At 42.8% G+C, this 13,732-nt stretch overlaps 1 protein-coding gene across 6 annotated transcripts in view; it reads left to right on the top strand.

Moving 5' to 3' along the window:
* The window catches only part of LOC119661008 (putative uncharacterized protein DDB_G0282133), a 40,557-nt gene that overhangs the window by 1,312 nt on the left and 25,513 nt on the right, over window positions 1-13,732 (top strand). For 5 of the 6 annotated variants that reach the window (XM_038070149.1, XM_038070147.1, XM_038070150.1 and 2 more), the window contains one exon: window positions 6,011-7,967. In XM_038070149.1, coding sequence (XP_037926077.1) covers window positions 6,019-7,967 — 1,949 coding nt within the window. In that variant the 5' untranslated portion in view covers window positions 6,011-6,018. Of the gene's footprint in view, window positions 1-5,209; window positions 5,898-6,010; window positions 7,968-13,732 lie in introns of those variants that run through there. The other variant, XM_038070148.1, reaches the window with a different exon arrangement.

The raw sequence follows: 13,732 nt of genomic DNA on the forward strand, positions 1-13,732 counted from the left end.
ATAATGAAAAATGGATATTTCCAGTGCCCATAAAAAATGCATACCCAAAAATCATAAAAATACGACATCCTTTCTTTGGTACCCCAACTATCGCTGTTATGCGCCGTTTTAATGCCAAAAACTCCTAAGACCGTGACTGCTGTGATAACAACAAGGAGCCAGAGTCCAGCCGGCTCAGACCTTCAAAGCCAGCCCATAGTATTCACGAAGGAAAGTAGCTCTCCCATCTCCTGAGGTCCTCAAAGGATGGTCTACCCAGTGTCTGTAGCCTGACTCTAGTTTGCGCTAGCCAATCTCAAAGGAAGTGCCTGAGGATATTCTCCTCTCTCTAGGGTATGCCCAGTCTTTCAGCATAGTGCCCCGTGCAGACTGACTTATGCATTTCCACGCATCTGCCACAGGAGCTTTCGTGATCGGGTTTTGTTATAAGCGGGGCAACTCCTCTCGAGAAGAGAGTTGATGAGGAGTCTCAGGTTCTCCCAGTACACCAGCTCCGCGGGATTTGTAGCAAATTCTTCTCAATTGACTGTTCGGACCCCAAAAACAACGAGCGGCAGGACCTGCGACCAAGAGAGGTTGTCTTTGGCCATTATAGAGGCCTTCAGCGTCCCGTGCCACCTTTCATTCACCCCATTGGATTACGAGTGGTAAACGGTTGTCCGGTGGCATTCAAAGCCGCGGAGTTTGCCCAACTCTGAGAAAAGGGACGACTCAAACTGCATTCCCTGGTCGGTGATTATCATTGCCGGCAGACCAGAGCGTGGAATCCATTCTCGACAGAGGGCCTTTGCACAGGACTGTGCAGTAATGTCTTTCAGAGATATCGCCTCAGGCCACCGCGTGAACCTATCGATGATTGTGTGTCAGCACCTGAAACGGGGCCAATCTCGCAAGGGACCAATGATGTCGAGATGGATTTTGTGGAAACGCTTGATGGATCGAGGGAACACTCCTAGCTCTTTCCTCACACACTCGCACTTCTGACATGCGATGAAATGTCTGGCCCAAGAATTAATATCCGTATTCATGGACGGCCAGAAATACTTTGCGGTGACTAACCGATTTGTTATCCGAATGCTGAGCTGAATATAGGAAACTCTCTGAACGTGTATTTGGAATTGGTCCTGAAGCTTAGAAGAACTGCGTCGTCCGGATAATCGACGGTGGCAGGGATCTTGACCTCTGCAACATTTGACAAAGCGTATACAACCACTCTTATTTTTTCCAGACACGTGTTGAATGCCGGACGTGAACTGGTTGATAAAGCTCAAGTGCCGAAGTTGGCGAGGGGACGCTTTGTCGGGCTTTTGGTTCAAAACAAAAGTTATGGGGCTTATGGTCCGTAAACAATGTGAACGACCTCTTCAAGGACATACCGGAAGTATTTACCCAGCAAGTAACTCACGCTTGCTTGGTGGTCTCAAACGATTGGACAGCATCTGGAAACCCCACAATCAGACGGGAGCCTTCGGTTTTTGGCTCAGACAAGAAGGCGTTAAGGATTGATTGATGATGGGCGACCTTGGGCAAGAAACGACGATAGAAATGTAACATTCCCAAGAATCTTCTCAGATCCTTAACAGTTTTTGGAAGCGCGAAGCTCGAAATCTCTTGCACCATGACTGGGTCCGGTTGGATGCCTTCAGGGGTAATCAGGTGGGTAAGGAATCTCACCTGCGATTGTAGAAATTTGCACTTTTCAACGTTAAGTACTAGATGCTGAAAAATGCACTCGAGGTTTTCTAAATGCCCGGACTCGGGCAGAATGGTTTGCGCCGCATTGCGCAGTCCAAAAGTCATCCTAGTGAGCTCGAGGAGTCCGAAAGGTGTGCCTATTGCCTACGATGGTATCAGCATGCCCGGTACTTGCCGAAGGTCCAGACGACCTACTAACCGATCGCCCATGCCGGGAGGCGGATCTAGACCTTGATCTAGTCCTACTTCTCGAACGCAAAGCACTGACGGTTTCTGCGAACCTAGAGACGGTGGCTGTTAACCCTGCCACCATCTGCAGCTAAGCCACCTGACCTAAGTTTACTGCCGCTTGGAATACACTGGCGAAACCTGTTCGTTTCTATGGGCAACATTGATTTGAATATATTTGCAGTTGGAAAAAAGATCTAGGCAGGCAGGTTAATTAATTTTTCAACTGGTTTTTCTTGGGGGTCTCGCGCCCCATAAGGCCATCAATCTCAATAAATCTCTGGTAAGGTCCATTACAGAGTTTGTCGCTACGTCCCTATGAATCCGCCAAAATACTTTGAAAACAAACTCAACTCATTGGAGGGCTCTGGCGTTAAAGTCTCTTCCGACTAGAATTCACCCTTCCATGTTTCTAATCTAGTCCTCCAAGGCGACGAGCCTATTCCGAAAAGCTTGTATAGATTCGTTCGGTGTGAGGAAATCGGTGAAAACCGTCACTTCCACACAACGAACCCAAACGAAGCCATCCCCTCGATCATGGGCCCGCACTCGCAAGTTAATCGTGCCTTTCACCCAGATGGCAACAATGGGAGATATCACGATGGTGAGCTCCTATCTTTATACTGCTCACTGAGAAGCAACAAGTGAGCTCTTCTTTCTTGCATCATCTGTCCCGTCAGGTCATAACCTTTTTGTAATTCTTCCTTCGCCCAGAACGGCGAACAAGTGCCACATATTTTTTTTTTGCAAACCGTGATCCCTTGCAAAGGGCAGAGCACTTTGCCGAATCACAAGTTTTCGCTTTGTGCCCGGGTTCGCCGCGCTTGTAAAACAAAGTGCATCTGTCCTTTCTTTTGGAAGCCCCTGCAATATGTCCGTATGCCTAGCACTTAAAGCAGCGTGTTGGAGTGGCCCTTCGCCTTATCCTGCAAATAATCCATCCGATCTTTATTTTCCTGCAATGGCCAATTTTTGTCGCCTACAGTTGACATACGTAACTCCCACATCTGGGTAATCCCGTTTTATGGCCTCCTCCATCTCTTCCGCATTAATGAGACAATCCAGATCCCTTATTTGAAGGGTGGACATGGGTTCTAGACTGGAAACTACTGCTTTCGTGCTAGAATGCTCTGGACTGTCTCTACTCTTCTTATCGGTCTACAACCCAAGCTCAACAAGTATATCGTATCGTACAGAGACGGACTTTGCGGGTGGCATCTGCGTACCGCACTGTCTCTGAACTGGCTGTGATGGTGATCGCGGTAGTGATCTCCGTTTCTCTTCTTGCTAAGGACCGCCAAGCTATATATCATACAAGTTTGCTGTTGCTGATGAAGAATGGCTAGATGAGTGGCAACTCTCTTGGCAAAATGAAACTAGATGCAGATGAACTGCGCGGCTCATTGACAACCTAGGTGCGTGGCTGAATCGGAAGCATGATGAGATTAACTGTTTCGTTACCCAATTCTTAAGTGGGCATGGAAGTTTTCAGCTTTACGTGCACAAGATTGGAAAGACACGATCTGCGGATTGTGTGTTTTGCAATGGAATTGTCGAGGACGTCCAGCTCACCTTTTTTTTTGTGAAAGGTGGGATGGGATTCGTCAGCAGCTCTATTTAAACCCAGGGTATCGATTGTCGATGAGATGCTGAGGAGCGTTCATAGGTGGAGCCGCGTAGAGTTCGACCGGTGGAGGAGTCAGATGACAGAGTGTTCCTTGAGCTGACAGTTCTCCTGTTCCTCTTCTATGCCGTTGGTGAAAGGAATTCCCTGATCCCCCCCCCCCAAAATCCTATCAAGTTTGGTGGAAATCACACTATTGCTAACAAAGTTGTAATCGGTCAAAGTTGTCGCTTCTGGTCAAATTCAAGACTTTGGATGCCAGTATTAGAGGAAAGTGAATATTATCAAATAATATAGGTTCTAATGGGACAAATGTCCACTGAAATATTTTTATAAAACAAATATATTAAATCTGCCATACTTGAAGCGTCCGTCTGGATAGTACTTCCTAGAATTTTTTCCAACCAAGCCGGGAAATCCTTGCTTATGGTTTGGAAGAAAGGAAGACACGTTTATTGCATTGAATATAAACTTAATTCGGCTGTCTTCCCAGTAAAAGACTGAGGTCTACGTACGCATTTACGATTGGCTTTAGCGGCACAAATCCCAATGCTGAAACAAATCTTCAGAATATTTTCCAGAAGAGCAACTACATTCAACGGATAAATGACATTACCTTTCGCGCCTTTTTTGCAAAATGATGAACAATAGAATTTAGATACTGAAAATGGGGCGGCACATTGCCCAATACCTAAGTTCTATGATTTGATGATGCGGGGTACAAATACCCGCCCCAAACACTCAAACCCACCAGTCATTTTGTTGAGGATGGTTTGACCTTTCCCTCCTCCTCCCTCCTCCCTCTTTCATTAATTTTCCCACGCGCAATGAAAAATTGAAACACACTTATCACACATTCAATTCTCATTTGATATATCAGCCCCAAAATCGTAGCGAACTATGAGGAAAACAGATACAATTTTTTTGGTATGTTTATAGTCCAGCACAAGATAGATGGGGGAGCCCACATATGATTCCTTTCGTTCTAAGTCCGAAAAACATCTGTCGTTCTGTTAGCTTCACTAGTCACTGCCATATATAAAGCATGGCATGTAATATGGTCGTGAAATAACTTCCAAAAAACCACCCCCTTACCTTTGGGTTGTTATCATTTTGCTTCTACTCTAAATTCCCACTGGTTATGAATTTACATTTGGAAACTGGGGGGTTCCATTTACCGGCAACAGCGTGCAACTCGTCGTTTGGCGTCCACGCCAGCCGCATGTATCGTAGGTTTAGTCGCATTCTCGTACAGGGACGGTATGCAGTAGACCCCCATAGACTCATTTCGAGACGGTGCCAAACGTTGAACGTGTACAAACCGTCCTTATAGACTAACCACTCAAAAAAAAAAAAAATAAGGACGACCGTTCGTCAATGGAGTGACAATTTTTGCCGCTTAATATCTACAATGCAGGATTAACCAATCTTGTAGTGTGTCAGTGTCCAGGGAGTTTTTAATAAAAGTTAAAGCCCATGAAGTGCGAAGTGAATTGTATCTAATCTTTCCCTGGTGGTAATCCACGGAAAGCCAGGACGATTGCAATAGTATCCTGGGCTAAACACCGGTTAAGTGCCTTGAAAATTAAGCTCAAAGTATCAATACTTAAATTATATTAATTCCCATCTGAAAATTCATAATTAAACCGTTTTAACTTCAAACAAGATAGTGTGGAACAGTGCTTAGTGTTCAGCATCGGCATCCTGATTGCTTGTTTTGTTTACAAATTGAATGAAAAGCGTTGTCTGTCTCCTGTGCAAGGATAAATCGATATCGTCGTCTGGGAACTGACCCCAATCCTAAACCCTCAAATTCAAGACAAGTCGGCATTCTCCTGCTCCTGGTCTCGCTTCTCCCCCCTTGTTTGTGTCTGTTTTCATCCTTCGTCGAGGAATCACGACTCAGTCAGGAGACTAGTCAAGTAGGAAGGACGTTAACCCCGATCCCTTTGGATAGGAAAGGCAGGGATATGATAGACGTCCAAATAATTATAGCAGGAATAGAAACGGGTATTAAACGGAATGAGACTAGCGTAACAACACCATGAATATTTGCAATAAGGACTTGATATGGACTAGAGGAAACTAGTGACAATATGAAAGTTCATCCTTATAATAACTTAAATTTCATTTGGGTGTCGTTTCTAGCCTTTCAAGAGGCTTTTGTCCGAATCATATATCTTTGACAGTGTATGTGCTTTTTTTTCTATCTTTTCCCATCCTTTTTGTCTATTGGTCATTGATTGTTGGACGGTATTTGTTCAAAAAGGAAGTGTGTATACATGTGACGGCAGGATTGTCGATTATAAGGCAAATGCGAGATAAAGTGCCTATTTTACACTACTGTTAGGTGGGTAGGAAGGGATAATAACAATATAATTAGCTTCAACAATGTTTTAGAATAGTCCTTGCGATTATATTCAATCCTTATACTTTTCCCTTTACCTGCTTCGCTGCGAATAGATCACGGAATGAAACGACCATACGAACATACTGAAGAACAATATTCAGATGAACATCACCAGTTGCAGAAACAACAACAACAACAACAACAACAAAGTCACGATTCTCACTATCATCATCGATATCATCAAGATCAACACCACCACCACCACCGCCATCACTCTCTTCAAACCGCTCAACCGTTACTCACCAATTTCAATCTATATTCAACATTTCAACAATACTATCAACAAAATCTTCGATATCATCAACAATCCCAGGCACCCTTTTACTTGCCCGACTTCACCACAAAACAACTTGAAATCACATTACAACAAATCCAGGAGCAACTCCAATTGAATTTGCTGCAACAAGCGCATATCATAAAACAACAAAAATTTCACCAGTACGACGATAGTGAAATACAACAACAACAACAACAACAACAAAACAAATTCTACAAACAGCCTCCCGCGAAACAACCCGAGCAACAACAACTCGTAAAACAGGAGAAGAATCCTTACAATCCCGAAACATCACCACTCAGTCAACTTTGTTTTGCGAAAATTAAACGAGAAATTGATAGTGTTGATGAAAGCGAAGTTGATGAAACAATTCGCACTTGTTCAACAACATTAGATACAAATTATAAAAATTCAGACGAGAGAGATACCCCCAGTAGATATCCTGAAAACGATACCGACATCGGTGGTGAAGGTGGGGCAGATGATGATGCCGATGAGTTTTCAAGGGATTTCAACTTGACCAAAACGACATTTGCCAAGTCATCATCGCTGAACAATGAGTCTTTAATGACAAATCCATCCATTTCGCTCATTGATCAGAAACAATTAGAAAAATTCAATGATTCACCATCTCACCATCAACTATTCAACGATGAGAATGAGGATGATGAAAATATCGGTGATTCGAAATTGAAATCCTTCCAGCAGCGTTGTTTTCACCACAACAACAACAAAAACAATACGACAAGAAGTCAATACTTTAGGATTTTTGGAAAATCTGAAGATTACAAAATCTCAACAATGCAACTGCAGCATCAGTTGAGCATTCAACAACAAGAATTGATTCAGCAATTGCAGCTAGTGCAACGTCAATATCTAATGCATCAGGGCATGTCCTTACAGCAGGCGCAACATCAGTCTGCTATAGCCGCGGCTGGATTCATGAAATCTCCTCTGCATAATCTAGAATTTCACGCGAAGATAGTCTCACCATTGCAACAACACTATAACCAGTCAAGCCATCAACAATCCCCCCAAACACCACAACAATCGCGAAGTCATCAGCTATCAAATAGCAGCAATGGTGCAGCAGAAGGAACTGATCCTGATTTACGGCAGCACCACAACCATCACCAATCGTCTTCACCAAACAATTCATCACAATCATCAATTTCGGTTGCGACAAATTCAATAGGAACTTGCGGGAATGGTATTTCAACTGCATCAGAGTTGATATCAACTGCTGAACATTCCAGCGAGTATAATCATCAACAACGTCAACAACAATCACATAACAACCATATTCACCAACAAAACCATCCCAGTCACCATCCTACGTGCAATATGAGCTGCACATCTTGCTCATACGATCAAACAATTGGTAGTTCACCAAACTTAGATCAACAACATCATCAACATCATCGACAACAACAACAACAGGACGCAACGTTTAATGAGAAGAATGATAACAGTAACGGTAGTAAATTTGAATCTAGTGGTGCTATAATTAATTTAGTTGGCGGTGGTGCAGGGAATAATAGTACTGAAGAAGGGGGCGGTACTGGTGGTAGTCGTGAAGATGGTGGTGGCGGTGGTGATTCAATAATGAGCCTGAATAGTTCTTACGATGATTATACGAATGCTGAGAAATATTATCATCCCCTTTATGCTCATGGAATGTGCCGATGGCCTGGCTGTGAATTAGTTTTAGATGATGTCTCGGCCTTTATCAAGTGAGTATCAGATTTTTGTATCTTAACTAATTTCCACTGACAATATATGTATATTTTTTTCGAGGTATAGCAAAACCCCTCGAGATTCAACCTTTTTAACTGTTTAGTCTAATTTTAAGGTTTTGTCTTTCATTGCGATTGACTCGATTGGTGAAGAGAAAAGATGCTTGGCTTCCACGAACAACTGGGCGTTTTATCTAAAGCTGACAATATCTATTATATGTTGTGACTAAAAAGTACTAATTCAATTTTAGATACTTCTATTATCTTTATTTACAGCAAAATGTGATTTTACTTTACACCTTTCACCATCAGAAAAGGAGTAAAATAAAAACACAACCACGGAAAAAAAACTGATCAATCTTTAAATTAAACAGAATTTTCCAGATAAATCTATCTATTTCTGTATGATGTCCACCATTGAAAGTTAATAAAAATAAGTAAAAATACAAAAAAACAACAATAATTGTGGTGTTGTGATGTTGGTGAAGTAGAAAAGATCGGATAACATGGCCGAATAGGATGTTTTGCCGTTCGTCTACTTAACACCGAACATCAAAAACAAAACAAACAAAAAAAATGAGTTTTGAATCATCTAGTTGACTACGCCTTTAGATACTCCTTTAGAACAATAACAGAGAAAAGAGACGATCTAATGCATCTAATGCGCTGACTAACTGATAGACACGTAACCATACAACCAAACGAAACTAAACGAACCGACAAACGGAGCACGTCCCTTAAACTCTTTAGAAATGGGAAATGTACAAATAGTAAAAAATTATCTAAAAATTTATTCAATTTGAAACAAATATCGCTGATGATTTGTTTAAAATTGAAAATAAATTCATAGTCACCGGAATAAATAAAACCAAGCAAGGAAAATTTATCTAGTATCTATTATTTCACATTCCCATTTCTCAGAGGGTACCAAACAAAAAAAAAGATCCCAATTTTAAACTGGAATTTTTACTAATTCATTATCAAACGGTGAGTATTTGACACCCGAAATTAAGGTAAGTATAGCTAACATTTTATTGTACTTTATCTTCGCCGCCCATGATTGCTTGATAAAAAAAAAAGAAGAAGAAAATCAAATCTATAACCGAAACCTCAATCAGATCAGATAGAAAAGATACTTTTTATGGATTTGTCACGCCCAGTAGAATGCGAAACTGATGGCCAAAACTTGAAAAATAACTTAATTTGTACAAAAATCTTCACTAATTATAACTATACACGATTTTGAACCTCAACAAGCCGTTTATAAGGTAAATTTGGGGGGAAGGGGCTGAATCTAAATCCGTTTTTAAAGGTTCGAGTAAAACAGAACCTTATCAAAATCGATTCACTGTCTGTCTGTCTGTCACATGCACTTTCCTCCAAAATGGCTAAACCGATTCACACGAAATTTAGTGGATAGATGGGAACTACGAAATCCCACGCATTCATTCAATTTAAAGGGAGGTTCCCCATACATGCAAAGGAGGATGTAAAATTTTTTTTCACCATATATACTCGTAGTCATGTGAGGTATCAAATGAAAGGCTCCGATGAGTACTTTCCGAACCTGATATTAGTTAGTTTAGTTAACTGGGGGGAGCCGCAGCTCCGAGCACTCAGGCCATTATTATTGTACTATCCCCGTAAGTTGTCTATTCAATGGCTTCCGGCCTACGGTGTTCGCAGGCTTTAGCGAATCTGAGAACATTCTCAAGAGGCGGAGAGTGTGCGGATTCTTCATTGAAGAAAACCTTGCCAAGGTGCCTTCGTCTGAGATCTGAGGATGCCGGGCAGCTGCATAAAAAGTGCAGGGCTGTCTCCTCCTCCTCCTCACATTGGCTGCACACAGCCGAAACCACTACCCCCAATCTTTTCCAGAACCTGGAGAGAACCTGCGCGAGTAAGGAATCAAAATGCACACACGTAAAGTGAGACAGGACTCATTTTCGGAAACTATCCAACCCAAAAATCTGACAAAAAAAATCAGGATGACATCCCTATATGAAATTTAGGCCTCCAAACATGCTGCATTCTGATATCTGCTGAAATAAGCTTACTAATAGTATATTACCAGCTTAGTAATATACCTCCCTCCCTTAAGTGCATCCTAGGAGTATCAAATTTTACACCAGCATTGAGGACAATGTGTCGCATATGCAAGCCAAGTTTAAAATTCGACGATAGGAGTTCAGCCATGCATGCTGACCTTATAATTAACGAGAATAGTTGACGTTCGAGTGAAATATTGCAGCCCCATATATGAAGAAGCTACTTCTCCCCAGCACATTTACCCTGTGCTGCTATTAGGTGACTCCTTTTTTAGGGTGTGTTTGTAAAACAAAACCTTAATAAAATCGTTTCAATATTTGTCTGGCTGTCTGTCTATCCGTCAGTCTTACTATCTATCTGTCACACGTACTTTTCTCAGAAACGGTCCTATCGATTTACACGATTTTTGGAGATAAGTTGGGAACTGTGAAAGCCCCGCACAAACAATGAGTTTAGAGGGGGGAGTGTCTTCATACATGCAAAAGAGAGGTGTAAATTTTTTTTCACCGAATATGATCATGTTGGGTATCTAATGAAAGGTCTCTGAGCACTAAGACCCTAGTGGTCCATTCTACTCGTTTCCCCCGTCTAACGAAATATCCTGGATTCGTTAATGTATCGCCACATTGCCGTTGGTGGATGTGATGCTGCCCGCTGCAGTTGAAGCACATCAGCATCAAAAATCTGATGTCTGATTCTTCCATAGGCGGGGCACTCATATAGAAACTGTTCCGTGAATTCCGTATCATCTTGGAGAATTCCTATTCTGAACATATACCCAGCTAGTGAATTATGGCCTGCCAGAATGCCCACAATATTTCTGCAAGTCTTCCCGTTTTTCGACAGCAAAAACTTTGCAGTATGTTTGTTTGGTTCTGACAGGAAAAGTTTGGTGTGTTTAACAGCATTAATGCTCAACCACCTGTCATTATAGGAAGCTTGTTCTCAGTTAAGTCAATGCTACTGACAGCCCAATTGCTGGTTTCGGTCCAGGAATGGGGTAAATTGAACCCTCATTTGCTAAAGGATCCGAGATTTCGTTTCCCTCCACACCACAATGGCCAAGTACCCAGAGTAGTTTCAGCGTATGAATCTAGAAACAGAGTTCAATCGATTTTCACATCCCCGAATGATTTTTGAAGTGATCAAAAGGCTGCTCAACGCCCTCAATGCAGTTTGACTATCGCTACAGATTGCGATGCGCCTGCCCTTCAACGACTCGTCAATCATCCAGGTTGCTGCCCTTAGGATCACATACACTTCAGGCCTGAAAGACGGTTGTATATTGGCTCAAGGGGAAAGCCCACACAAGAGGTAGACTCCTGCGCCAGAACCCTCTTCTGTTTTAAGCCATCGGTGTGGAAGACGTCAGTATATCCTGACACAAATTCTTCTGGTTCGTCCCACTTTTCTCTTCGTTCCAAGATATCATAACTTCTACCAAACGGAAGTATGGAGATCCGAGAATCAGAAGGCATTGCTAAAACTGGAATGAGCTCCCCCAATAACTCTTCCAATCTCTGCGTTAGCATAGCGTAAATCTCCTGAATTAAACTTTCATCAAAACCATGCTCTCTGACGATATCACAGAGCTTTTGGAAGGACGCCCAGTAAAACGCCCCTTCAATGTCCACAAACACTCCCATCGCGTATTTCCTCTCCAAAGTTGCGTCCTCTGTCTTTGAAACCAAAGAGTGAAGAGCAGACTTACAGGACTTTCCACCGACCTTAGCGCCTTCTTGCGAATGTGACACTCAACCAGTCTCTCCAGACATTTCAGCAAAAATAATGTTAAAGTGATTTGGCTGAAGTTCCTTGGATTTGAATAGTCATCTCTCCCAGGCTTAGATATGAAGACCACCTTAGCCTTCTGCCAAGAGGAAGGCACGTAGCCCAGAGCAAGACATCCGCGAAAAATATTTCTTAGAAGTCGCTCTAAGTGCTCTATACCCATCTTTAACATCGCTGGGTAGATGCCATCTATGCCAGATGCTTTGAAGTGTTCAAATGATAATATAGCAGCTCTTGCTTTTTCATTGGTAACAACCACTCCCTTTGCAACACTTTCGTGTTGAAAGATTTGCAGAAATCACCAATTTTCGTCCCCCTACTTCTGAGTGCTGCTCTCCCAGTGTACTTCGAAGCGAGTCTGTATCGACTCAACTCTGGAGTTCGTGTAAGTACCACCCGGTTTTCTAAAAGAGTCCAACCTGGTCAACTCATCCTTATTAACGACTCTGCACAACCTGGAAGTCTCCCTTTCATCTTCCAGTTCCTAACAGTATGCTCTAAAAGAGTCTCCTTTTGGCAATTTTACGAGCCTCTTATATTCACGCAATGAGTTCATATAGTTTAACCAATCTGTTTCCTTATTGCTTTTGCAAGCACGATTCAGAAGTCGTCTGGTGAATTTCCTGAGTCTTTGCAGTTCTCGGTTCCACCATGGAACCGTTTGACCGCGTTGGCTTCGGGAAATAGGACAAGCCTCTTTATAGTACTCTAAAAGTGTGCGATTCAGAGTATCCACTTGATTTGTGTCAAACCACGCGTGACCTCCTTCCTCGCATAAACAACCACGGAGAACATTCAAGGCGACTGCACTTCCTAGCGGAAAAAGCGGCTTGTAGCTGGGACCCAAATTAAAATGACAGCAACAAACTCAACGACACAACCGACAATAGCCGAAAATAAAAAAAAAACAGCAATACAACACACTCACCGCTTCTGACAGCTAAAATGAGAGACTCCACTATAAATCCCTTTGCAAGAAGCGCGAAGTTTCGATCGCCACCTACTGAAAAAGTAGGCCCACTGTCCAACGGTGAAGGCAACTAGAATTGAGAAAGGCCAAAGTCGTGGCGGCCGAAAAGGAGACGCCATTGAATTGGAGTTCAAAAAATTGGCCACGAGAAAAGGTGCCAAACTCCGAGCTTCGTGACACCCCTTCATCGGAAAAAAAGGATGACATACTCCTCAACCAGGCGGAAACGCAAGTCATGCCACCGTCAAAGGACAGAACTCATCGGAAAGACAAGACTAGAGGAATAAAGACTACTCAAGGAGTGCGGTGTGATCATATGGAAAATGAAGGCTGCTACCATTGTCAAGCGAAACATCTCCATGGATATCAAAAATCGCATAATGGAAATGCAAGAATTGCTATACCTTATTGCACACCAGCGAGACTCCTGGATGGCAGCCGAAGAAGAGCTGAGAAGAAATCACATCGCTAATGCAGTCCTTAGTTTTGTGCAACTAAGGACGGAGTGCCTCTAGACCGCCAGAGGAGGAAGAAAAAATCGGCAAAAGGAGATAAGGTGAGAACAGTGGGGATCTACGACGATTTCGTAGCCTACATAACAACGAAATCTATGAGCGATAGCATGACCACCAGGTTGTGGATAAAATCCGGCTCAATTGGTTACGGTGGGCGGGTCACTTAATCCGTATGAATGAGGACGATCCAGCCCGGTAAGTCTATAAGGTCAATATCTATGGTAGAAAAAGAAAACGAGGCAGCGCACAGACTACCTAATCTTGTACGCATTTGCATGTGTTTGACCCAAAAAGCTCTTACGATAGGGCCTTGTTATAGGCGGCCCAAATCCTTCTTGACATGGCACAGGTGGTGAGCCTTCGGATTGCCAAGAGCAGAGTCCCGTCTGGCTATGTCCGTCGGTCCGCTCATTCCTCGCTTTGCCCCTATCACCGGG

This window comes from Hermetia illucens, chromosome 7 (genome assembly GCF_905115235.1).
Source record: "Hermetia illucens chromosome 7, iHerIll2.2.curated.20191125, whole genome shotgun sequence".
Taxonomy (NCBI): Eukaryota; Metazoa; Arthropoda; class Insecta; order Diptera; family Stratiomyidae; genus Hermetia; species Hermetia illucens.